Source organism: Pseudonaja textilis, chromosome 5, assembly GCF_049901715.1.
Source record: "Pseudonaja textilis isolate UNSWEBS1 chromosome 5, rPseTex1.2, whole genome shotgun sequence".
Taxonomy (NCBI): domain Eukaryota; kingdom Metazoa; phylum Chordata; class Lepidosauria; order Squamata; family Elapidae; genus Pseudonaja; species Pseudonaja textilis.
In genome coordinates this window covers 43,368,329-43,395,324 of record NC_141994.1, presented here as the reverse complement: position 1 = coordinate 43,395,324, position 26,996 = coordinate 43,368,329, and the positions used below count along the sequence as shown (strand labels likewise).

Genomic DNA, 26,996 nt, shown 5'->3' with positions numbered 1-26,996 from the left:
CTGAAAGTTATAGCATTATCTGAAACTAACAAATAACCTAATATTCACATTTCAGAAGAAACAAATTCTGATATATTCCAGAAATGATATAGAACATATTTCATATTTGTATTTAGACACCTGCTATCTCTGTTTCAATTTTATATCCAGTTGTGAATTCTGTATTTACATGTTGCTTTTTCTTGTTTTTTGCCTGAGACAACAATCATACTGCATGGTATTTTCTTCTCTCAATCCAGTCAACTACCCACTATGATTGAATCTTGAATTGTACAATTCTGACATATTTGTTTCCAAATTCTTAATGCTTTAGCCCTATCCCCAACCTACTACTTTTAAGCCTTTCATATTAATTTAATTGAATTCACAACCTTGACAACATTCCTTCTCCTCCAAATACACACTTCAGTCTCATCTTGTTTTTAATATTTCACCTTGGAAGGTAGCTCTTTATTGTTTATTGTTGATTGCTGGTTTTATGTTGGCATAATCCACTTGTCTTTTCTATTTTCTCTCTAATTTCTCATGGAAATGGTGATTGGGAAACAGCAATGCTATTCCAAATATTTAGAATGAGGCAGATGTGATTATGAATTAAGATATGCTATTTTGTATGACTGATGTTTAGTCTGATGAGAATAAATAGGAAGATGGCAATTTAAATGAAGCTTCATTTTAAAACAATATTGTATTAGAAAATAAGTACATAGGAATGTTTCAATAGAAATGATGAAAAAAATCACTTGGAACAAAAAAGGTAACAGAGGAACATTACGGACAATTTATAAATTTATGTAGGATACTGAAAGAGAGAATAGGGAAGGTTTTCTCTCTAACTGAAAATACTAGAACCTGTGATTTTTCTATGAAACTGAAAGGGAAAATTTCAGATAAATAAAATGAAGACAGTAGTACCTACCTCACACAGTAGTACTCACTATTATACTGCATAGTGATGCAATGCTACTTTAATAAGTTCTCCACTTTCTCAAAAAGTTTAAAATAATAACATAAAGCTAATTATGTTTCCCCCCCTCTGCATATAAGGCTTACTTATTATAAGAAAATATGCTCTGGTTTTTATTATAACTTTCTGGGGATTTAAATGACTCAGTACATAGTATTTAACATTGTTATTTTCTAATTATGATTGAAAACTATTTTTTCACTACCTATCCAAGATTTTTCTTGAATAGAATGCACTTAATTACCATTTATTTTCAAACATTAACCTCAAAATTCACTAGAAATTACATAGCTTCTGATATATTTAAGTATTTGGATGGAAAACATATCTCAGTAAAAACACTTTTAATATAATAAAAGTAGGTCCAGACAAGTTTCGTTATCAACTGTAGGGCATTTCATTCCTTTCTGAGGAAAATGAACTCTAGTATATCAAAGACCGCGGTTCTGACCCAGGCTTCGTCAAACTTCATGAAACACACATTTATTTTAAAAGCAAAACCTATTTTAATGCAACGCTGGGAATTACTTGCATTCCCAGCCAGAACTAATTATAAACAGTTCCCCCAGGTAACAGCATGCCTTTCAGGGCTGTAGAATGCTGCCAAAAAACAGAAGTCCAATTAAATATAACATAAACCAACCAAAATCCCAGAAAAAACCAACCAGAATTCACAGAGCTTCAAGAACTACTATTGCTTCCTGCAAAGGTTTCGTCATTGAGGTCTGACTTTTATCCCTTATGGGAGGGCAATCACCTCCCAGCCTTACTCCTGAGTCGCCCCTTCTGCTTTAGCTGCTTTCACCTTCTAGCAACTCTGTGCACATGCGCACTGGGAACAGGCTCCCCTGGGTCCTCTGCTTTGCTGCTGCCAGACTCTGAAGGCTCTGAAGGCAGCACCTCACACCCAGGTGGTCCTGGCCCCATCCCTGCATTGAATGCAGGACCCTCATCCAATTCCTCTCCAGACTCCCTGCCTGTTTCCCTTTCTTCCTCACTGTCTGACTCCGCTGCTGTCTGTACCAGCTGATGGCGAACCACAACCACCACTGCAAAAATTAGTGGTATCCCCAAAGAATGGAAGAATATATAATTAGGATGTTATATATTGTCATGTTTTCCTATATCTTAAATATTGTTAAAACAGAATAGTTGAATAACAGGGCTCTCAATAAAATACACAATATAGCAGAATATCTTCACTTGCAATTTTACTGATAGTGATAGCAGGAAAACAAAATAATCAGGTTAGAAGTCATGCAACATGCTTCCTGGATATCACTCACAGATTATGAGGAAAATTCTAAAACTTATTGCATGTAAATCCGTTTAAGAGCTATAACAATCAGCACATTATTTTTTAAACAATAAATTCCTGCAAATACATTGACTGCTTACTGTACATAATGTCAAGTGAATGGGAAAATAATATGTATAAATCCTTTGAGAGAAAAGCAAGGGGCACAAGAACACATTATATGAAGGGATAATTTAAACCAACTGTTCCTTGGGGTCCCTTCTATTCAGGCCTTTGTTTTGCAAGAAAATATATAAGAAATGTATAAATATATAATTCGGAAACAAAGAACACTATAATTTCCCAAACTGCTTGTTCCTCTTCCATGTCTGAATGCCAATTATTACAGGTAGGTCTTGATTAGTGCTGTGAAATGATTGCATTATTTGAATTCAAATAATATTGCATTATTTGATAATATAATAATAATAAAGTAATAATTTTATGGAAAATATGATAAATGGTTCCACCTCCATAGAAATAGACAATGAAAAATGTTTAACATAATATTTCATATGTATGTTGCTAAAATTGTAAAGTAATGGATAAAAAGAATATACTTAAAATTTAAACTTAAGGTTAACAAAAATCACAGCGTGGTTATCGAAACCAAAATAAAAACAAATTCTATTGCAAATTCAGGTATTCCAACATCTTTTCCTATTTTAGTATTGCTATGACCCTTCATGTTAAACTGGGAAGGCAACACGAGCAGAAAAACTCCAATGCAAGTCTCTTCTTTTTAAAACTTGTGCTGTTTTCCTGTGATGGGATCTTCCTTTTCTCCATTTCCCACTCACAAAGATTAGCAACATCTAAAATTTGAACCACAACTGTGCATGCATAAGCCTCAATTGCACATGCACTAGACTCACATTAATTGAATTTTTGGGTTGCATTAAATACAGGCTGGTATCAATTTACAGTGTATGCTAAATTAAACATTGCATTATTCAAAATTGCACAAATTGCAACCTCTCTGTATCTATCCTAATTTGACAGCTACTTAAATATCATTTATCTAAAGGGTTATTTTTGTTCATGTTGGCTTCCCAGTTCCTGAAGTACAGCATAAAATGACATGCTTTAAACCTCACTTGACAAAAGTTTTTCCAATCACGGCATGTAAGGACTGTTCTTGCAAGAATGGTCTGAGTTGCTCCTATTTTTAATGACTGGCAAATAACTGATATATTTCAGGTGGATTTGGTATGGAAAAGATATGGAATAGTGTAGGAACACAGTTTTATTTGGGAGGAGAGTGTGAAACCTTTGAGAGGAGATCTGGGGGATACATGCAGACCATGGATGTAACCAGGACAAAAAGTAAATGATTTAATTTACCTAAAATTAATATTTATTTAATATGTTTTAATCATGATTCCCTTCGATTACACTAAAAATTATAATTTAGTGACAACTTTTGGGTGGCTCAAAGGGCTGCATTCAGGATCTTGAAGAAGCCCAGAGTTTTAGGTTTGCCTCAATTTCAATATAATTGAATGATTAATTATGCTAATGAGTTGATCTTCATTTATAGTTGTGCCTCATTTATTTTTGTATATAAATTTAGTTTGAAGTTGTAGTGTGATAGTCAAATGGGATAATGGAGAAATATTTTAATAATAAACGTATAGATCTAAGATTGTGGACCAATAGTAAATATATTTTTTACAGTATAACAGACGTGTTTTTGGAGATGGTCCAAAAATATGTATCTCATTGGAGCTGATAACATAAAGAGTTAATAAATGGCAAAAAAAAAGAACCCATACAGTAGCCTTCTTAAAGCTGCATCTAAACAACTGCAGGTATTCCTCATTTAATGACACTTGTTCAGCAAGTGTATGACCAGCACTGAAAGGGTTATCGTTATGACTGGATCTTGTACTTATGGCCATTGCAGTATCCCTCTGGTCACATAATTGCAATTTGCAACCTTCCCAACCTTGCAAAGTCAACAGGGAAGCCGGCAGGAACTTCGAGGTTGTAATCATGTGAGGTCCTTACTTACTGACCTGCGTAATCTTCATTTAACAACAGCAACTGGGACTGCTGGAATTGCAGCAGCAGTGTGGTCACATTGTTTTTCAATGACATGTCACTTAACAACAGTTTCCAGTCCTATTAACAATTTGCATTGTTAAAGGAAGATCACTACCTGTACAGTATAATTTCAAGTTAAACACAGTGCATCCTCCATTGTATTTTACTATGGAAATGAATTGAGTAGAAAATTCTGCTTATGAGATTCTTACAGGGTCACAATGTTTGAGTTGTGACTATGATTGCATTGATGAAGAGGGGTGTATTAAAAAATGCCATTAGTAGCAAAGCTCCCAGTGTTAAAGGACCATAGTTTTGCAAGGGCTGATCATAGACACTACACACATCAGATGTATTTTTATTAATCCATTTCCTTTAACACAAGCTGAAAATGACTATGTCTTATAGCCAATCATTTGGCAGAATTAACCACAATAATATAATAAATTCAGATAGAGCTTGCTTTTATACACTGATGGTAATGGCCACACAAACCATGAACACATTTACAATGAATCTTGAAAGTTTCCATTTTCATACTGATAAACAGTCTGTTCTTCGACATTGTGCCTCACTCCCTTTTCCTTCTGCAATTTGTTTCCTGGTGCTTCATCATGCTGAATAGTAGCGCCGTATGTTTTCTTTGTGTTAACAAAAGTATCATTGTTCAGTTCAGTCTCTTCAGCCAGTTCATCTTGTTCAAGTATTCCACATTTTTCTTCATTCAAACTTTCTGGGTCAGCCCATTCCTGCTTCTCGCCAGAAGCAAAGAAAGCATAAAATACCACTCCACTATAGTGGACTAACGCAGCTATTAGAAAGACATTTTGCCATTCTTCACGAGTCTAAAGAAATGACATGGGACATTTTTCATTTGAATTCCATTTTTCCATCAAAAATGACCTTTAACAATTTAAATTTAAAATATATAAAGAAAACAACAAAGCTATGGTTAAAATATTAAAACTCAGGGAACTAAAAACTTATCAAATAATATAATAAATAATATCACCTTAAAATAAATTGATTTTATCAGCAAGATTTCTTTGGAGCCAAATAAAACTATTTTTATGCCAAAAGACAGCCTGGGCTACTTTAGCAGACAGAATCTAGGAGCATCCGCATAAAAGGCCCCTTTCTTTTGTTACTATCAACTATGGCCATGATAGTGGAGGAGTCACCAATCTTGATGGCAGGAAAATGTTCTATTTCAAACCACAGAAATCTTGGAGCTAATAACCAGCACTCTGCATTGAGAGAGAGCCCTGGTGGTGCAGTGGTTAGAATGCAATCTAACTCACTGCTCACTCCAGGCGTTCTTAGGTTGACTCAGCCTTCCATCCAGGTTGGTAAAATGAGGACCCAGATTGTTGGGGGGCAATATGCTGACTCTGTAAATAGCTTAGAAAGTGCTGTAAAGCACTATGAAGTGGTATATAAGTCTAAGTGCTATTGCTATTGTTATCCTGGAGACAAACGAGTAACCAGTAAAGCTATTGTAACATAAGATTTGCTTTCTGGGGTTAGTTTATAATGTAGCCACATTTTGAATCAGCTGGAATTTCTGAAAATTTTCATAGAGAGCCCAGTGTAAAATTTCTACTTGCTGAAATAAAATCTCATATCCCCACCATGATTTTAAAAATGGGCAGGAATTGAAATTGGCAAAACTAATGATGGTTTAAAAACAATAACTGACTGCCATGCATTTAGAAGTCATTTAGGGGAAAAATACATCTGAACATCATTACCTTATGTTTTGTCATTGCACCAACAATGAGAGGGCAGACCATTCCTGACAATGTCCCAACTCCATTAGAGATGCCCATGAGAATGCTGGCATACCGAGGTGCAATATCCAAATGGTTGACGTTAAATCCTGTTACACAAAATATTACATCAACAGGGTGCATTCTGTCAGCATGAGAATGACTCAAGCAGCTGAAAAAATTTTTAGGTTGATCCTTTTTGACTATGAATGTACAGACTAAGTCTTCACTGTCCTCTGGAATTTGATTTAGTGCCTGAGATTTTCAAACATAGTTACCAAATAAGGCAGACGTCTCCAAACTTGGCAACTTGAAGACTTGTGGACTTCAAGTTGCCAGGTTTGGCTACTCTTGAAATAAAGCATAAGAAAAAAGAGATTAAATACATTAGGGTTAATTGTGTTAATTAGATTTAATTGTCAATATAAAATTAATTAAAGATATTTTAGTTTGGGTCCAAGCCTTAGCTTATTTTTTGAAGTGTGAACTCTGTGCATTGCCCTGGCTTCTCAAAGAAGGAAAATAATAAATAAAGCATAGAAAAAACCATTATTTTGAAAATGAGGCACTGAAAATATCATAATCTCTCATATTTCATAGACAATTCAAAGGATTTAACTGTCACGATGAAATTATATTACTGATTTTGAATATTTTAAATACATAAATAATAAAACAAACATATTTAAGTAGTCAATCACTTACTACAGCATAATTGTGCTTCTTTTTAATTTTTATGAAGTAAAAGTTTCATAACAAATTAATCAGTTTAAAAAGCCATTTAAGAATGACAGAATGGCCTTTAATTAAAATTAAAAGTTAAGAGCCAAGATGATGGGAAGCCTAGGGATAAGAATATAGAAACAATAAATAGCAATAATAATCCTGCTGATACTAAAATACTTCTGCAATGTGTTTAACAGTTTATGTTTTACCTGAAATAGCAAATCCACTAAAGCCTACTGCTAAAACCAAGAATGAAATAGCCACACCTCTTGTGTGAGAATATCCAACCACCAAAAGTAAAGTAGCTTCCATCCCAAAACCTGCAAAAGAAATGTGCAGAGGTTATTGATTCTTCAAAACACACTGCTTCAAGAAGTATTAAAACAATTTATTTATTTTAGATGTTGGTTTTATTTCTTTTCTTTAAAATTAGTTCCAGACCTTAACCACATACAGATTGGTTTCTAGTTTTCTCTGGTTTTTTTATAAAAACACCATGCCTCTCACTCTCATTCTCATTCTCTCCCTCCCTCTCCCTCCGCTCTCCCTGTGTGTGCACATGTTCATGAGCATGATACATGAATGTCAGGTCAGGTCATGGCACTGCTTTTTATTATTATTGTCATTCTTGCATACATTGTTTGATATTTATAAACTGCTTAGAATTTTTAAGATTAAACCGACATAAAAGTCACAATAATTCCTCCCTCCCTCCCTCCCTCCCTTCCTTCCCAACAGATTATCTTAGAAGTAATGAAACTTTTAGCAAAAAAAGGGCTCCCTCTGTCCTCATATATTTTGATAATTCAATCCTCCCTTTCAATGTACAATATACAAAATGCTTGAGATTTTACATTGATTATACTTTTTAAAATCAGCAAATCAAACTGATAGTTAGGTACTAACATAAAACACACATATATGATCTAAGTATACCTCCACAATTCATGATTTTTCTGACAGCAGTAGTTGTTAAAATTCTTCTGCTGCGCAAAAAGTCAGCTAGTTGGCCTCCAATGGGTACAATAACAGTCATTACCATGTGCGGAACTGCAGACAAAAGACCAACCTGGAAGTAAATACATGCGATGAATTCATGTGACCAAAAGAAATATGTTTTTTCTCTCAATGTATGAAATTAATTAAATGAATATTTAAGGAGCATAGGTGAATTTAGTATATTTTACACTAGAGAATTGAGCTGACAAATTTCCATTTGTCATCAGCCACCAGAAGTTATAGTGACATCTACCATAAAAGGAATTGTCAAAGTGATTGTCAAAAAAAAATAAATAGTAAAAGCTGCCCAATGGAAACAGAAGGCAAAGGGATATAGCTCAGAAATCCTAACTGGTTACCATGCCCTCCTATGCCTCAGATATGGGTTTTCACCAATAAAGTAACTCTTAATTTTCCAATAAAATTAATAGATTTATATGAACATTTGCTATAAATATTGTACAGGCCTGCAGTTTGAGACTCAGTACTCAATTACCAACAGTTCAATTAAAAATACACAATGTTTGTATACATACACAATATGCAATATGTTGGTAAGAAACATCTAAAGAATATAAGCATTCAAAGATACTTATAAAGTGATGTTATTGAATGTACAAGTCATTGGATAACAAAACATCATTTGTATCATAGCACTATTGATATACAAGTTAGCTCTTTTCTCTCCATCAAACAGTCCTTGATTTTTATTATGTTATTTGTATGTTAAGCAGCTGGCACTGACTATCAGTGAGATATATTAAGAGAAGATTCAAACATGCCAATTTATTAGTATAAGCAAACAAAAATCATTGAGATCAATCAGCAAGCTACATCCTTGGGTTTGTATTTTTACCTTACTTATTGCAAATCCAAAGACTTCTTCAAAATAAGCTGGCTGACTTATGAGCAGCAAGTAGAAAGTCCAGCTTCTGCAAAAGTTTGCCACAACAATTGCGTAAACCGGCATCGAAGTGAAAAACTGCTTCCAAGGGGTGCTGAATCTCTAAGAAGAGAGAATGCCAAAGCTTTAGAATGATGGAAGGTTGTAGTTCAGTTGGGTAATGTTAGGCATCAATTTAACATTCAATTTGTCATTCATAAGTATTATTTGGGTGAAAGCATTGTCATTGTAGAAAACAATATTTGAAAAACAATCATGAGTATGTAACCTCTCCTTTTGTTATCTACATAATGAAAAGGACAAGATTCTGCAGCAAGCAGCATCAACCCCACTGTGTCCAGAATAGCATTAGCAGCCTGGGAATCCATGCTCGGCCCCTTTGTGGTTATCCTTAAGCAGACATTTAAAACGGCAAGCTGGGTGGACTTAGACTTGGGCTCAGAGATGCAACTCTAATTCCACTACTAGCTGAAGGGCACCTGAAACTTCAGTAGTCCCTGAAATTACAATTAGTGGAGAAGAAAAGGCATTCGATAGGAATATCCCCTTTGCTTTATAGTACAGCCCTGTGCACATTTATGGAATGCAGATTTTATCCTTTTTAAAAATAATCTGAATTTAATATTAAAAAGAAAAGTTGATCCAAACTTTCTTTTTATACAAAAGAAAAATTTAAAAAGTCTTTATGTTACAGGCTTAGAAACAGAAGCATTGTTTCCCAACCTGTTTGATTTATATCATTTCAAAAGCCCGAGATAAGAGATGGGAAATTGGAAATTGGGTCCATAACTCTTTTTCTCTCCCTTTGCGGTTACATATTAAGACCATTTCTGTGGCTGAATCTAAAAATCACATCAGGCAAAATCTAAAATGTCTAACAAAAGGTTGCAGGGTCAAAGCATAAAATAGAGTATTAAATCAACAAGCACAGAACAAGAGGCAACTGGACTTTCTTATTATTCTTTGAAGACATTTCTCTTCTCATCCAAGAAGCTTCTTCAGCTCAGAGAAAAAAGGCCTTCAAAGAATAACAAGAAAGTCCAGTTGCCTCTTGAAAAAAGGGACACCTTGACCTGGATGACTGAAAAACTCCATAGACAACAAACACAGAAGTTCACTAGTAAGATTTTCTTGTGTTAAAACCTTCACAAACATTTAGTTACAGCAGTGATCTGACAAAACACAGATTTGTTGTTAATTGATGTCCCAAAAGGACTTTTTCAAGAGGCAACTGGACTTTCTGGCTTTTCTTTGAAGACATTTTGCTACTCCTCCAAGAAGCTTCTTGAGCTCTTCAAGCTTCTTGGATGAGAAGCAAAACGTCTTCAAAGAAAAAACAGAAACTCCAATTGCCCCATGAAAAAGCACCTTCGGAACAACCACGACCAGGATGACTGAGAATCTCCATAGACATTTGTTAATTGATGGTTTCTACAATAATTTTCAAGACAATAAACAATAAATTGGACAATAAATCATTTCCAAGAGAGGGAAAAACTATGAAATGAAGCTACAAGTAACTTACACTGGTATTGATTAAGTTGGCTCCACCTATACTAGTTTCTATGTAAATTCTTTCTTCAGTGCTTATTGTTGGATGAACAGCTGGGCTCTCATAGGCTTGCAGCAGCCAGAACATATACCAGATTATCCCAAAGATTCCTTTAAATGTAGAATGAAACAGGATTTTGACAACCAGTTAAAATATTGAAAAAACATTTGTCAGCATTATTTCAACATATATTACTTTATCTATGATTTTTTTTCTTTACAACTTACCATATGTATAGAAGACAGATGACCATCCTATATATTGTACCAATATACCTGCAAGTGGCATGGCAACTACTGCCCCAGCATAAGAACCTGCAACAAAAGCCATATATTTGTGAGCAGGTTTAACAGTTGTGTTCCAACATATCTAACCCATTATATCACTAAAAACAAGTGTTCTGTTTGGAAGAATACTAACTAAAGTTTTATAAGCACAGAGTTGCTTCAATAGTGAAGCAATGGGCTGCTTATACATTTAATAAATAAATGAATACACCCTATTTTGGAGGTAAGAGAGATGAAAACTTTGTAGGAAATGTTGGATTCATGGATTCTTATATTATGGAACACACTTGTTGTTCCTGTTAGACAAGACTGTAGTTGTTAGTGTTGCTGAAATACAGATAACCGAGAATGCACTACAACCCATGTCTCCCAACATTAATCTAACACAATCTCAGATTTTTTAAAAAAATCATCATTGTTTGTTTCTTGACTTCATTCAGTTTAGGTACCAAACCAGCCCTGTGCATCTCACAGCATAGCAAAACAAGATTTAAAACACACAGTACAAAAGAGAGAAATGGAATTGGCCCATATACAAAAAAAACAACCACATACAACTTGCATTGACCAGCCCTAAAATTCTCAGGATCATTGTTAATCTGGGAAGTGATAATAATAATTAAAAAGCCTGAGAAGAAAGCCATAGCAACCTAATTCCATATTGTTTTGAACAGTATGGAACCAGGGAATCTTAGAGAACACCTACTGGTTGTTCAGCTTGGGTGATGGGTGAATAAACAGCACTATTCCCTATTATATGGAAGATTCCCTCCTAGTATGAGGTTCAACAGGAGGAAATTGAAGCAGACATTTTGGGAGGCTATTGCTTTCCTTTGGATTATCTATTCCCTGATACAAGGATGACACTCCTCCCCAGCCACATTTTAGGGCCTGCCAGAGAATAATTAAGATTTGGCTTTTCCAAGAGCTCTTTGGTGATTAAGCAGTCAGAGGAAGATCTATGTCAATATTGTTTCTCGTTCTATCTGGTTTTATTGTTTTCCATTCTATTATTTCTTGTACTGTGCTTCAATATTGTAACATGCCTAGACCCTCTGGAGTGAGATCATTTATAAATCTTATTAATAAAACAAAACTTTATAGTCATGTTCCTGGAATCATCATTGCTCAAAGGAGACTTTACTGGGTGAATGCTTTATTTGAAAATACGTACATCTGCCCAGAAAAAGGACAAAAGGTTATGGATGCGGTAAAACTCATCCTGAAATGCTAGAAGGGGTTCAGTGGAGGAATCTCAATAGTTAGTTTTCTGGTAAATTTGAATGTGTACACATATGTGCACACAGACACACATACATATAAAAATATTGGCTGTGCCCATTATATCTTCCATTATGAGAAGTGTATATATTTTCTTCCCAAAATTTTAAGTATGTTTTTTGGTCCTGAAAACTGAGAATGCCTTTTCTACAATATTATAACATGAAAGAATACAGGCCATTACTGTTTTAAATATTATGATGTGATGATTTATAGGAAAATATTCTACTAGTGAATGGTTAAAAAATAAATGGCATTTGGATCCTATTGAGAGCTCATAAAGACAAGCCGTGAAATTCTAGTTTGGCATTTACCAGTGTTGCTAATTAATTATTCTGGAAGATACATAGACTCAGGTGTTCTTTTTTCCTCATTTGAAATTAGTTTATATATTATTTAATAGACAGTTAACTTACGTATGAACTATTGGGCATCTTGAGAACATTGGAACTCTTCTTGGAATAATTCATTAGCAATCTAGTTCAAAATGTTTATCCAAATTGTACCTTAAAGGAGTTTTTCCAACAATTCTTTTAAAACACTATTTGAATCAAATATAATAAATTACTTAACGATTTTTAGGTAATTGTACTTCGATCAATATTCAACTTGTCTGGAAATAAATCAAATCTTTTAAAGAATAATAAATATTTGTTTAGGAAAGCCTAAACTCAGAAGAGGAATAGCAATAATAGCACTTAAACTTATATACCACTTCACAGAGCTTTACAGCCCTCCCTAAGTGATTTTACAGAGTCAGCATATTTCCCCAAACCATCTGGGTCCTTGAACTGCCAAACTGCTGGCAGCCGGTGATCAGCAGAAGCAGCCTGCAGTCCCGCATTCTAACCACTGCACTACTGTGGCTCTTATGAATTAATGCACAAAGACAATGATATCAATAAGTTATAGGATGGCTATAGAAACCAGAATTAAATTTGATTATTGATTAGTATATTCTCACAACACATGGAATCATGAACTAGCCAAGTATATTAGCTTAGCATTTGGTAGTGTGAATTGTGCCTTGCAGTTACAATTGGCTCTGTGATGCAGCTGGAACAACCTGGAGCTGAACATGCTTAAAACTGAAAGAGGTGAAAGTGGATTTTAGGAGGAGTCTTCCTATTCCACCACCTTTTACTATATCAGACAGCATAGTAACCAGAATAGAGTCTTAAAGCTTTGGGTTCCATAATTTCCCAGGATTTGAAATGCATATCCAACATTAGAACCATCATTAAAAAAGCGCAACAAAGAATATTTTTCCTGTATCAGTTCAGGAAGTTCAGGCTGCCCCAGGGGCTGTTGATTCAGTTTTACCGAGGAATTATTGAGCCTGTCATTTGTATTTCTTTAACTCTCTGATTTGGTACAGCAACTAAACAGGTGATAATACAGACTCCAACAGATGGTTAGGACTGCAGTTTGCAACTAGCCTGCCTTCCATAGAAAATATGTATATTGTGTGGTACAGAAGAAAGGTTGACAAAACATCTCACATTCTGGACATAAACTGTTTCAACTCATCTCCTCGGGATTCCACCATAGGGCATTGCATGAAAAAACAAAGTTCAAACAACTAGACACAGAACAGTTTTTTCCCTCATGCCATCTGAACACCTAAGTCTCACAGTACTGTCTAATATCTATATATATTTACCTCTGCTGTATGGCTGTGGAATTACTATTATCCTTCTTATCTTCTTTACTATTCACTCTTATTGTTACTCTTATTATTATTATGATTACTGTGTTGCTTTGCATGTACACTGAGAGCTTCTTCACAGAAGAAAAATTCCTTGTATGTCTAATCCAAATAAAGTATTCTATTCTATTCCATTCCATTCCATTCCATTCCATTCCATTCCATTCCATTCCATTCCATTCCATTGATGTTTCTGAACCTCAAAAATTGAGTTGAATGTGCAGTGCGACAAGTAAATAAGCAAAGTCACTGTCTGGTTGACATGAGTAACTGGGCATATGTTAAAGTAACAAAAATCTAAGCATTAAAAGGAAAAAACAAAAATTTTCCTAATTGAAATTGCTATAGAGAAAGTAGAAACCCTGTGTCCAGAAATGTAAGATAATATAAGATAAACAACAATTTTATATCAGACACAAATTGCAAAAATACATGATATTCAGATATTAAGGAAGTTTTTTGGGCAACTAAATCCTCAAATGAAAAATAAGTGAATACCTATTTTTTTATAATCAGCAGAGTATTTTTCATTAAACCCATTGTGTAGTCATTTTCTCAAAACAAAAGAAGAAAAATCAACATACCACAAAATGAAATAGTTGCCAGCCTGCTTCTTTCCAGCGGAGGAGCCCATTTACTCCACATCCCATGGCATGCTGGATAAGTCACCCCCTAGCAAATGTTGCACAGCATTACATTTTTGCATTTAAATTTTTTATTTGTGCTGACATTTGTATTCAATGCAAGTAACTGGACTTATTGTTTTAGACAGGAATCATCTACAAAGGAAGTCATCTCACTTAACACTAAGAGATTGACTTTAAATGTGTGTTCGTATATCTGCGCATTTGTAGACTACACATAATATGGATATAATACAGTACAGAAAGGAAATCATGATTCACTGGGTAGAATTTGGTTAGAATTTTGGTTCCTTATTTGCACAAGCTTTTCTATCCGTATTTCCTGAGATGTAAATATCACAAACCAATATCTGTGAAGATATTTTATTAAAGGATAGAGTTAATAGATCCTGTCCTAGGCATGAAGTTTTAATAGATTTAAATAGTTTTAATAGATTTAAGAATGGAAAGAATTTGAAGGATCCAGTTACTTCGAATACTGATTTTCTTCAATAGGAGCCTACGGTACTTGTTTTTAGTTGAAGCTGAAACTATTAATTGAAATTGCACCTTTCGGAGTTCACATGGTTAAACTTCAATTCATTTTGATTTTTTTGCAATTTAGCAATAATATCATATTTCCAGAGGCCTCTGCCAGCTCAGATGCTTTAGTCAAAATGATAAAACCATTATTGTGCTATTGTAAATGAGCCTCCCCTTCTGCATGTGTCACATCACCATGTGATCATGGTGTCTCCCCTGCCAGGTAAGTGTGTGCAAAGGAGATGGGACTTGTACTGCTATGGTGTGAGGCTGCTTTCATCACTTGTTTCCCACCCCCCTTAATACACACCATAGGTGGATCTGCAAGTTTCCCTCCTCTTCTTTCTCACTAAGCTTTCAAATATCAACAAATCAGTATTAAAAGGATATCAGTTCAAGAATATTTTATAGCTTGAAGTGATATCCTTTTAATACTTATTTGTTGGGTATATATTCTACTTTTCTCCCAAGAAGTCATGTGGAGTACATAGCCCTTTTTCTTCTACCCTTTCCCCTTGTTTGGACTGAGAGAAATTTATTGGTTCAAAGTCACCCAAGAATTTCCCATGACTGACAATAAGCTTGAATTTGAGTCTTCCCAGTCTTAGTCTAATACTTTAATAATTGCACCAGATTGCCTTTTGATGGAAGGAATATAGAATCCAACCCTAAATACACCTACTGAACTAAGTATGTATTTAGTAAGATCAATGGTATTTACTTTAAAAGCTAGCAATATGGGAATAATTCTATTTCAAGGACTATCAAGCTGACCAATGTAAATTAACTAATATCTCCCCCTCTCACCCCAATTGACTTAATTAATGGTATGCAGTTGCAAGTTTGAGGTATCCAAGAGATCCAATTTTAACACAGTTGCAAAAAATTTACTTGCCCTGGAATGATACAAACATTATTTTAATTTTTGTATTGCTTATATACAATTAATGAAAATAACTGGTGCAAATAAACTTCTACATTGGTACTTACCTCCACAAGGCCTTGCAAAATTCTTACAAACATAACACACCCATAATGTACTCTAGCAGCTGCAGGAATGAACATGTTTAGAGTTGAAGTTAGGAAAATTGCTGCTCCAAATACCCTAAAAAAAGGAGAAATATAATTTTCCCCTATAATTTCATATTGCCATTATGCCATGATACTGTATATTGAACTGAGAAAAGCTGGTCTAAATAAAAGTTCAAAATTATCCAGAGATCTTTTTTTTAAAGGACAAAATAAACTTTCATTGAAGACTTTATATTATAAAATTGCACATAGCCAGCTAATATCAGCTGAGCAATTTAGCTGAGCACAGACTAAAATATATGATATTTATAGTTCTTTGTATTGTGAACATTTTTATAAATGTATGTTAGTCTCAAAATATCCAATATTAAAAACTTTTAGATCATACCTTTCTTTACTAAGTTCTTCTAAAATTAACATCATTATTTTTATTTTTATTTAACACAGAAATAATCTGACAAGCTTTAATTAACAGCAGTGGCTATCATAAAAACTACTAGGAATTGTAGTTTCACAGTATGCCTCATTATATTAAATAAAAATTAATATTAACTATTGACATGAATAGAATAGAATAGAATATTGTTTATTGGCCAAGTGTAATTGGACAAACAAGGAATTTGTCTCTGGTGCATAAGCTCCTAATGTACATACAAACAAAGTAATATAATCATAAGATACCAATAGTAAAAAGTAGTAGAAAAGATGAGAAAGATAATATTAATACAGTCATATTACAAGGGTAATACTACATGTCATTTAAATAAACAAATGATTATACATTTTTAAAAATGTTGAGTTCTAGGAAAGTAACATTATTTTATACATATTTATTACATCATGTGTTTTTCTAAATTCTGTATTGCAATATATTATATGAGTATATTACCTGTTAGCTGCTAGTTTATTTGCAATGAAGCCTCCTGGAATTTGTGTAACAATATAGCCCCAAAAAAATGACCCATGAATGAGTCCTACTATTTCTGGATCCCAACTGAATTGTGCTTTCTACAAATAAAACAAGATTAAATAGTAACACATAGCTAGTATCTTGATGTTTGTAAAATATGTTTTACTGCAGAATCCAGACATTGCAGTTATCATTAATCAAATTTGTGCTTTTAATCCTCTAAAGAACTGTAAAAACAAACTTATTTGAAAACATTTTGTCAATTCTTTTTATTAAATTGTACTTAAATTATACTTAATATGTTTAGAGTATTAAATATATTTGTTTAATTAGTTGGTTAATTAATCAGCTAGCATGTTCTCAAATTGATGAACTACACAAATTTTATTTTAAAACTGAGTATTTGAAAGCCTTTGCTGATATACTTACTGCCCACAATCACATTTCAAAAACAAGAAAGAAAAATATCAGGGGCATTTTTATTGCAGCTATTCATCTAACTGAATAAGTCCTTTGATCTAAATACAGGTATCTTCCCCAGTAATGCTACAGTTGTCCTTGATTTAGTGCGTTTTTTGTTAATGTATTTTCATTCAGATTGTAATCTGTAGAATATTTTAAGGGCACCTTTCATCTGGAGACCAGGACATATTACAATGAAGCACATATTGGTTTATTGACAGAACTTGCTTAGGCAAAACAAGCCTAAAAAGGAGGTGGGGTCCCTCTTTATAGATTTATGTGCATTGGAATATATCCAGGTATTTTACTGGATATAATACATCATGCGCCTAGTGAAGACAGTGAAGCCTGTAAGGTGATATGTCAATAAATGGGGTTTTGAAAAAACAAGAAGGTTGTTATTCCATGAGTATAATTTCTTTCCAGGGTGTTACTTTCTTTCATTCTCCTTGTCTTCCAGTATCTTTACCCAGAGTGTCATGATCTCTTGGCCTTCTAAATGTTTTGTGGCTGAGTTAACAGTTTTAGTTTCCAGACATAGACATAGTAGAATTTGGAGCATTTAATTTGGCCCCAATAATTCTTCAATCCAATGCTTTTGGTTTAAATATCCATTTTTACTGTGCAGTAAGTGCTTCATGATGCTCTTTGTCCCGCCTAGGACTATTTACTATCTGTCAGCCTGATCTACTTTCACAGGGTTATTGTAAAACCTGAATATGAAGAGAAATAATATGCCACCTTGAGTTCCTTGGAGGAAAAACAAGCTGTACATCTAATGAAGAATCACTATGGAAATTAAAACATAATATTTCATAAATGCAACTAAACTTTTAATAGAAAGATAGTTTGGTAGAGTGGTGAAGGAATTAAGATAGAAACTAGGAGACCATAAGTTCTAGTCCCATCTTAGGCACTATACCTATTGGGGCAGCCACTTTGTCAGCCTTCAAGATCTTTTCTACTTTTCTACTGCTTCGCATCTTTTGGCTGCCATGAGTGACGGGGGGAGAAGGGGTTGCGTCTGGAAAGAGAGCTGGAGGTGTTACGTTCTTGTGTTGTATAAATGAGGAGTCGGGGGGAGTATAAATTGATTGACACACTTTCTCTCTCTCAGTCCTAAGAAGAAGGCAATAGGAAGTCAATTCTGAAAAAATTTGCCAAGAAAACTTCAGGATTGTCCAGGCAGCTGTCAGGAATCAATACTGACTGGGAGGTTCACAGGCTCATACACATGCACACAGACAAGTTTTAATACCACCCTATCTCTCTATACACAAGTAGAAAACAGTTTCTAGTAAGAGAAAAAACCTAGTACAATATATATCTTGTGAGCCAAAGTTTCTGTCTGAGACTTTGGAGAACTGATGTATCTGAGTAGAATGTTATGTTCTATATCAGTTACAAAGATCCTAATAAGCTTATACTTTCTGAATATCTGCTAATGCCAGTGTATATTGGGGAAAAAAGAAAAGAAAGAAAAACTTTTAAATCTGATTTCTAGAGTATTATAAGACATCATTTTGTTGTGTTAAAATAATATATCCTTCTACCTACCTCAGTCTCTGGTTTTCCATTGATGTAGACGGTGTTGTTATTAACCATTTCCACAATAGCAACACCAAGATTGCATCTAATTCCAAAAGAAATGCAAAATCCCAGACCACTCATCATAGCAATAATGTAGCGTTTAGGTAATCCACAGCAATAGCAATCAAATAAAGGTGGTTTGGTTGTTGCTTGCACAGGTCTTCCTTCTTCATTCAGCTCTATGGCATCTCTTTCACAGTTGGTTCCATCAATTTTTCTAAAGCCATGTAAAACAGAGGCAAGGTGTGTTCAGAGAAAAATATACTGATATGTACTTAAAATAACTCAATAATAAAGTGCTTTTGCTCCATTCCCATTTAACTGTTCCTAATAAATTTTGTTTAAATAGCATGGAAAAAAGAAGGAGCCAGAGGGTTTATACAGCACCCATTTGCAATCTGATGCCCAAAATTTCTGAAACTGTAATCATTATCTCTGGATGGCCCATAGAAAATTCTGGAAAGCTAATATAGTAATGGTAGAATTTTCGATGATGCAACCGCAAATCTAGTTTATCAACCATCGGGCAGACAGTCACAGAATAAAACCTGCAGTATTAGCAAGGGAGTCCTAAGTGTACCATTTATTTTGTTTAAAAATGTGTTTTAATGTGATATTACTGAAAACATGGATTGGGAATCTATTGTCCTCCTACTCTCCAACTATTGCTGAACTACAAAAGTATAATAGAGCATGGAGAATAAGATTCTAGAACAGAATCCATTGCTTGCCATTCCTTTGCAGAACTTTATGTAGAGGTGCCTTAAGGAACTTTTAAAATAAAAGGCAATATAATCTCATTAGCAAGACTATTATTTGGAAGTATGTTTGGTCTTCAGCAGTCTTAGGAACTTACATATAACTTTGATGAGGACTGTATTCTCTGTAACCCTCAATAAGCTAGTCAGATTTGGCTATGTTTTTAACCTGAAAATATGCTATAGTGTCAGAAAACCTGACAGTTATTAGATAGTTAAAAATTCTAGAAAGAACTGTATTTCCTACACACCATTCAGAATTATACTAGTAACAATAGTTCAAATTAAAAGATATGCTTGGGTAAAATAATGCTATAAATGTGTATTTGTGTTCTGAGCATCTATATGTGGTACCTTGGTTTTTGTATTGGATTATGTTTAACTATATTTTCTGCTTTGTTTATAAAAAGTTTTCATACTGTTTTTCTTGTGAGCTGGTTTCCTAGGTGCTTAGAGTTATGTATTTAATAGGGATGGCCAAATAAACTTTCTATATAAATAAATAAGGAATGCAAAGTTCTTTCTATTTTCAACATCTTTTTTTGTTTCATGACGACCCAAACTGGATGTAATATTCCAAGTATGGTCTTACCAAGGCATTATAAAGTGGTATCCACATGACCTTGATTCTGTCTCTGTGTTATGCAGCCTAGGACTATGTCAACTTTTTTGGCAGTTGCAGCACACTACTGGTTCATATTTAAGTGATTGTCCAGTAGGATTGTCCTAGATCACTCTCGCAATTACTGCTGATGAACCAGGTACCAGCTATTCTATAACTACATTTCGTTTTTCTTGCTTAAACATAGAACCTTACTTTTCTCACCATTGAATTTCATTTTGTTCTATCGGGCCGGGCCCCGTGTTCAAGTCTCTTCAGATCCTTCTGGATCTTGAGCCTATCTTCTAGAGTTTTGGCTATTCCTGCCAACTTAGTTCCATCTGCAAATTAAATGGGATACCCTTCTACCCTGATCTGAATAGTTTATGTATATGCTGAAGAGTGCTGTGCTGTGACAGAGTCTTGGGGTACCCACTGCATACTTCCCTCCATGTGGATATATGAAAAATTTAGTTTCACACAATGTTTCCTACGTGTCTGCTCTTTGCCATACATATTTTAAACAATTTTTCTATTCAGACAAATTCTTATTGTCTCAAATGGTAAATCTATGAGTTTGGGATTTTGCATTCTGTCCTGTTTAAGCACTAATCAGGTCTAATCTTTTGTAGTTTTTCCTGTTTAGTCAATATTGTCTGATTGCAACCACATAACAGGATCTTTGATAATCTTAATGAAATCTGGGTCCAAAAGAAAAAAGGCCAGAAAAAAAAGGTCTAAGACAAGACAAGAATTGATAGAATATTTATATTACTAGCCAGCTAAGCTGAAGCCTTCTGGACCCTAAGCTTAACATTAGCAACGTGGTAGTATATTGTAGTACCTAATACTCTCACCAAAAGAGCTTTTGCACATACTTCATTCCTAGATACTTCAGTTAAAAACAACCTTGCAGAGGTGTCACACAACTGCAGCTGTAAGTCTTGTATCATGTGAGACAACCATAGAAGATCTACTGCCTTGGATGCTTTGTAATTCATCATCCCTTATTTCAAATCATGATTTCATAGATAATTTTATTGATTTCTTTTTTTAAAAAGTCTTATATTCTAGTTTAGGAGGTAACTGGTTATATTACACTCATTTTTAATTTGTTATACTTTGTAATATGCATAATATAGTATGGTAGAGAATGTATGTTGGTAGAAAATTTTACATTCTTAGATAGTCTTACATTGTTATTTTATAATATTTATATATTATTTACATATTAGTATTTATTTAATATTATTACAATATATTACTATGAAATAATAGATAGACATTCCCACACGGTTTGATTTATGGAAAATAATTGAAAAAATTAAAAATAATAAAATGAGGATGTGTGTGTGTGTGTGTGTGTGTGTGTGTGTGTGTGTGTAGCAGAGCTGGCTTCAAAGTATTAATTCCTAATCAAGCTAAAAAAAGGGTGATGTAGATAAGGTGAATAGCATAGAATAGAATAGAATAGAATAGAATAGAATAGAATAGAATAGAATAGAATAGAATAGAATAGAATTCTTTATTGGCCACCTATGGTTGGACACACAAGGAATTTGTCCTAAGGCAAATGCTCTCAGATAAAAGAAAAGATACATTAATCAAAAGTCAAGAATCATAAGGTGCAACACTAAAAGATAGACTGATAAAAACAATACAAGAGAATTTTGAAAAACTCCAGCTATGGTACTTCAGATAAACAGAATCATTCTGGAAAAAAAAATCCATGAGAAAGGGCATAGCTATTGTTTCCTAATTTATATAGCATACTGTAAAACACAGTGAAATAGTGTAAAATGGGAAGCTGCAGAAAGGCTGCAAACCTGAATTTTGCTTAATTTAAAATGATATTATTTTCTACCAAAACTCTACTTGTCTCATTCAGTTTGAAATGTTTTTGTAGAAATTCTTGCTATCAAATGGTTCACTAGCAAATTTTACCTGATAGTGAATATTCTGCAATCAATTGTTTATCTTTTTTAAATAAATGCCTTTCTTCTTCATTTTTTAAAATTAGGTTTATGAGACAAAATTAAGTTTCCAGGGGTTCAGAAAGACTGCCAATATCTGGCTGGGATGACTTACATTATTGGTTCTATTACTCTGACAGTTTTTGTTTGTTTCCTACTATGATATAGAGATTTCTTCTCAAAATACCTGTCACATTATTTAACAGAAGCAGGCAGCTTGCAATCTAGTCCATGTTCAAAAAAAGAAATGTTCTATAACTAACAATAAGTTCAGAGCCTTTCTTGTGGGAATGCAGCTGTCCTATGCCATACTTATAAAAGAATCCCAATTAAAGATATTGTTTATTATTTGAAATGATCAGATGGATAAATGCTTTTAATTCTAGCAATAAATATAATCTGTTTAAATATAAGCCCAAAGGTAATTTTAGTAGTTTAGGTTTCCATACACAGACTTGAAATTAAATTATTGGAAGGAGATTCAAAAGGACATTTTATTTATAAACTCCCACAGTTCTAAAAATTAATTCAGTATTGTTAATTTTAAAAGACAGCTACAGCACAATTAATTTCTCATCAATACTGGGCAGTATCATTTATTTCATTTAATTATAAGAATTATAATCCATTCTTGTAATATAGTGCACCACCGAATAATGTCGATATTTTGTAAATAATATTAAATAAATATTAGATGTATAGTTTTAAAATATTGCATGTCTGGTGGTTCCTCACTCTTTACAGAGTTTACTAAATATTTTACGCAGATAGTCTTATATTAGATTATTCTAGGTGATCACATAGAGCAACGCTTCATGTCTGGGTGTTTTGGGGTGGGGGCAGCAACTTAGAGAATCTATCTTATATTTGTATTTTTACATCCATGAGCAAAAAAGTTTTTTTAAAAAAGAAGCAAGATGAAGATTTTGGCAAGCTGTTTGGAATTACAGTATCAACAAGGTAACAATCCACCAGGATTTAATGTAAATTGCAAAATGGATATATGGAAAATAACTCATATAAGTTTCCTATCTGAACGGAATTGAAATAGAATTTAGAAAATAATTCAGTGATAAAAAAATCTTCCCATTTTTGCAAGAATGTAGATATATCTTCATTTAAATGAGTCAATAAATATCACACTCAGAGACAGTTAATATTAACAATAGCAGCAACCTAAAACTTTGGAAAAAATATGAAGAAATATCAGCATTGGGCTAATATGCAGGTGGCTTTTAAATTTTCATGAATTAAAAATAATTTGCCCAGGAAAGCTAGAAAAACATTTATGCTCAGTGCTCAAGTTTAAAATGTCTTCCTCATTAATCCTGCTTTGCCTTTTTGTGACTCCACAATAGATCAATGTAGTTTTCTTGACCACATTACAGACATGGTTTGCCATTGCTTTCTTCTGGGAGAAGTGGTTATTGTTATGACTTCACAATATAAACTCCCATTTTGCTATTTTTCTGGAGATCTCTCATATAAACTTTTTAGCTTTTTGAAAATAGCCAAGTCAAATGAATGCATGAATGTGTATATTATGCACAAAATAAGGAGATGAACTAGTTTGGTCCTGATAAAGAAAGAAAACATGGATTGAAATAATTATTCAGGACAATACAAAAAAATACAGACAAGTTGTTTTTCTGCAGTTAGTATCTGCAATTAATACTTTAACATAATTCTATGGATGTATACAGAGAGAAATGCCCTTTTATCTTGAAATATATTTAATTGTGGTTAATGCCACACTTGATGGCAGTTTTGATTGTAGGGCAATTATATGTAATAGTATTTTACATTGTAACAATAATACATTACTCTTGTTTATGCTTTTGTAAAATATTGAAAAATGAACAGAAAATATTTTGTTGCAGGACAGTACATCAATGACATAACTGCTTCTTTCAGAAAATGAATAACACAAAAATATGCCAATTAGACATTGTGGGCATTATTATTTTTTCCTTGTAAAAAGTTTACTGTTTGCATAAAAAAATAGTTTCCCTATAAAATTAATAAAAGATTCTTTTTTAACATACAAGACTTCTAACTTTTGTGATGACAATTTAACACAGTTCGTTTCTAAAATATATTATGAACATTATATTTTAAAATATATTAGTATAATTAAGTAAAAAAGCCCATATTTAAATTCTGTCACAGAGTACAAAGATAAGCACATATTTGTGGATTTAAGAGTCTTTGAACACAATGAAGATGAAACACAACTGCTGTTCACATTCACAGCAGTATAAGCTAAAAATACTTCATGATTTTAGCTGTACTAATTTAAAACTATAAAAATAATTTTGTTTTATCAATAACATTAAGGATGTCTAAATTTTTGTTTTCTCCCACCTGATTTAGTAAGACACACCTAATAAGCTATTGTCCTTACTTTTAGCTAAGGTATATCCTTGTATATCCTGATTGATTCATTTGTTCCTATATATTTCACTTACATATTTCATTTCATAATTTTACTATAATCTTTGTAGAAGTTAACAGTACATGAAACTGTTACCTTTGCAAGTGTCCTAGAGAGTCACTTACAGTATTCTTCACCTTTTCCTTCCCCGGCTTTAAAAGTCTCTCTTTTAATGAATTTAACACTTCAAAAGGCATCTTCTGTTCTTTCTTAGATAAATCCTTTCATGTAAAATAGAGCTGTCGTCATCATCAAAAAATTTTCAATTCTAAGCGTCTTTTTTTCCTGTTCTGCTCTTTTTTTCTTTTCTTCCTTGAGAGAGTGATCTGGCAGGTAGGTTAATCTTCCACCCAAGATAACCACACTGAAATTATCAGTATTTTCTCCCAAAGGCTGTCAATAATTCAGTGTAAATTGCAGGAGGTCTGTTTTGCATCTCTTGTTATTCTGTAGTCTTCAAAGGAATAGACCTGAAAGTCAGTAATACTGGACCTGGTGTTAAGCTTATGCATCTGACTAAAGCATATTATAACAAGCTGCTCATCTTCTTTCTAGGCTTTCTTCACACATGTGCTCAGTGATGCTATAGTAACGAACACAATACTGTCTCTCTGGCCATTTGAGCTTCTCCCTAGCAAACTTTATTAAACATTTATGCATTCCCTCTCCCAATTTCAGTCCACAGCTTTTGCTCCATTCTCTTGCTGAACCTCAAATAACAATATTGCCTGATGCACAGAGAGATAGACAGAGAGATAGATGGACACACACATAGACACACCTGATATTTCACTTGTGACTGAGCTCATTAATATCTCCCTAATACAGAATCACTATATACTGTACAAATGGTGTTGGATACAAATTAGGTCACACTGAAAGTTAGTGGAAGAGGAAGAAACTGATATTGAATTACATCGAGATTTAAATACTTCCAAACTGAGTTGGCATAAACAGACTATTCAATTCTCTCTTCTTTCTAAAACAACACACAAACGCACACGCACACACATTCACACTTTATTATTGTTGTGAATGTGGCAATTTATAATGTATTATACATGGAGAAACTGAAAGCAGAAAATTAAGATATGTCAGGATAAGCATCGACATGATTAATAAACTAAAACCTAGGACTCCATTTAATAGATAATTAGAAACTTTAAAGGAAGCATATGATCCAGGAATACCATTGCAATCTCTTGGTTTTTTTCTCCCAACCTATATTAGAAGCTTCTGAACAGTTTAGGTAACCTCTATAGTGGACCTGGTTAGTAGTTGAATGGGAGATCACCATAGAAATGCAGGCTGCAAATCTAAGCAAAAAAGAAGCCCTCACACAAATCAATCTGTTCGTCCACCCACCCACCCATCCATCCATCCATCCACCCATCCATCCATCCATCTGGGTCAAGACAACATTGCATCAAAAGAACAAAATGCAGGAAACAACGACTTAATCCACCACTACTATATGTAGTTTTGTCCTAATATCTGACGCAATTAACATGCATTTTTATATTGTGACATCATGGCACATACTTCGTTGTTCCAGGATTGAACATGTTTCTTATAACAAATTAAAAGAGCCAATTGTAAAACTATTGCCGGAATATACTAAATTATATACTCAAGAATATAAGAAATATGGACTAAAAATCTCTAAAAATCAAGGGCAAATTATTTGGTGAATTACCTTAACATTTGGATAATATAGGCTGGAGTAATTTATATTATTAGTTGCCTCTTTTCCTATTGTTCTGCAGTTATATAAGTGTTAACATTGATATCACTAATATGCATATACAATTAAATATAAATATATAAAATATATATGTTTGTTAAATATATAAAGTATATGCTTCGGTGAGTATTACATTCCTTTTTTTCTTTTCAAATAAAATAAAATATAAAATAAAATACAGTGATGCATAGGCATTAAAATATATCTTATTATTAAATCCAGGGTGTAAAAAAAATAACTAAAATTGTAACTATATGATGATTTAAAAATTTCAGCTCTAGAGGCTACATAAATTTATTAGGATATGAAAAGAAGTTTATGGCTGTACTAAAATTCTAATGCATTTGGAGTGTGCATTTGTTAATAGTTTACTAAATTTTGTAAAAAAAAAAAAGGCAAACATGCTCCTGACAACAGGAAAAGCTAAAATAGGAAGTAGCAGAAAAAAAATATCTACCTGTAGTAATCATCTTCTTGTATGAATTGAGCTCCAGTTTACTGAGCTTCAAAGCATAGGTGATATGTATGTGTGTGTGTGTGTGTGTGTGTGTGTGTGTGTGTGTGTGTGATATTTATATAGCTGCCCATCTCTTAAATGTGGCTCTGGACAGTATTCAATAAAATAATCAATTAAAGCAATTAAAACAACATTTAAAGATATATATCAATAAAACTATAGGAGAACGGATGAGTATCTTCCATAAAGTGTAACCCTAACCATCCCATAAGCTCCCTGTTTTCCTGAGATTCCCAAACCTATGTGAAAAACCATGTTTTGAGTGATTTCCAA

General features: G+C 33.4%; 1 protein-coding gene across 2 annotated transcripts; it reads right to left on the bottom strand.

Annotated features, from left to right (window-relative positions):
* Nucleotides 1-2,161: 2,161 nt before the first annotated feature.
* SLC17A8 (solute carrier family 17 member 8) lies at nt 2,162-25,231 on the bottom strand. 2 transcript variants are annotated; one of them, XM_087934653.1, is made up of 13 exons: nt 24,559-25,231; nt 18,664-18,913; nt 16,624-16,742; nt 15,693-15,807; nt 14,121-14,208; nt 10,488-10,574; nt 10,234-10,370; nt 8,661-8,810; nt 7,742-7,874; nt 7,072-7,125; nt 6,062-6,189; nt 4,656-5,155; nt 2,162-4,546 (listed from the first exon to the last, which is right to left on the bottom strand). In XM_087934653.1, the coding sequence occupies exons 1-12, from the start codon at nt 24,657-24,659 to the stop codon at nt 4,817-4,819; spliced, it is 1,701 nt and encodes a 566-aa protein (XP_087790779.1). In that variant the 5' UTR covers nt 24,660-25,231; the 3' UTR covers nt 2,162-4,546; nt 4,656-4,816. The 2 variants fall into 2 exon arrangements, with proteins under 2 accessions (XP_087790779.1, XP_026559344.2); XM_026703559.2 differs by having other exon boundaries at nt 7,015-7,125; nt 24,559-25,229.
* Nucleotides 25,232-26,996: the final 1,765 nt, after the last annotated feature.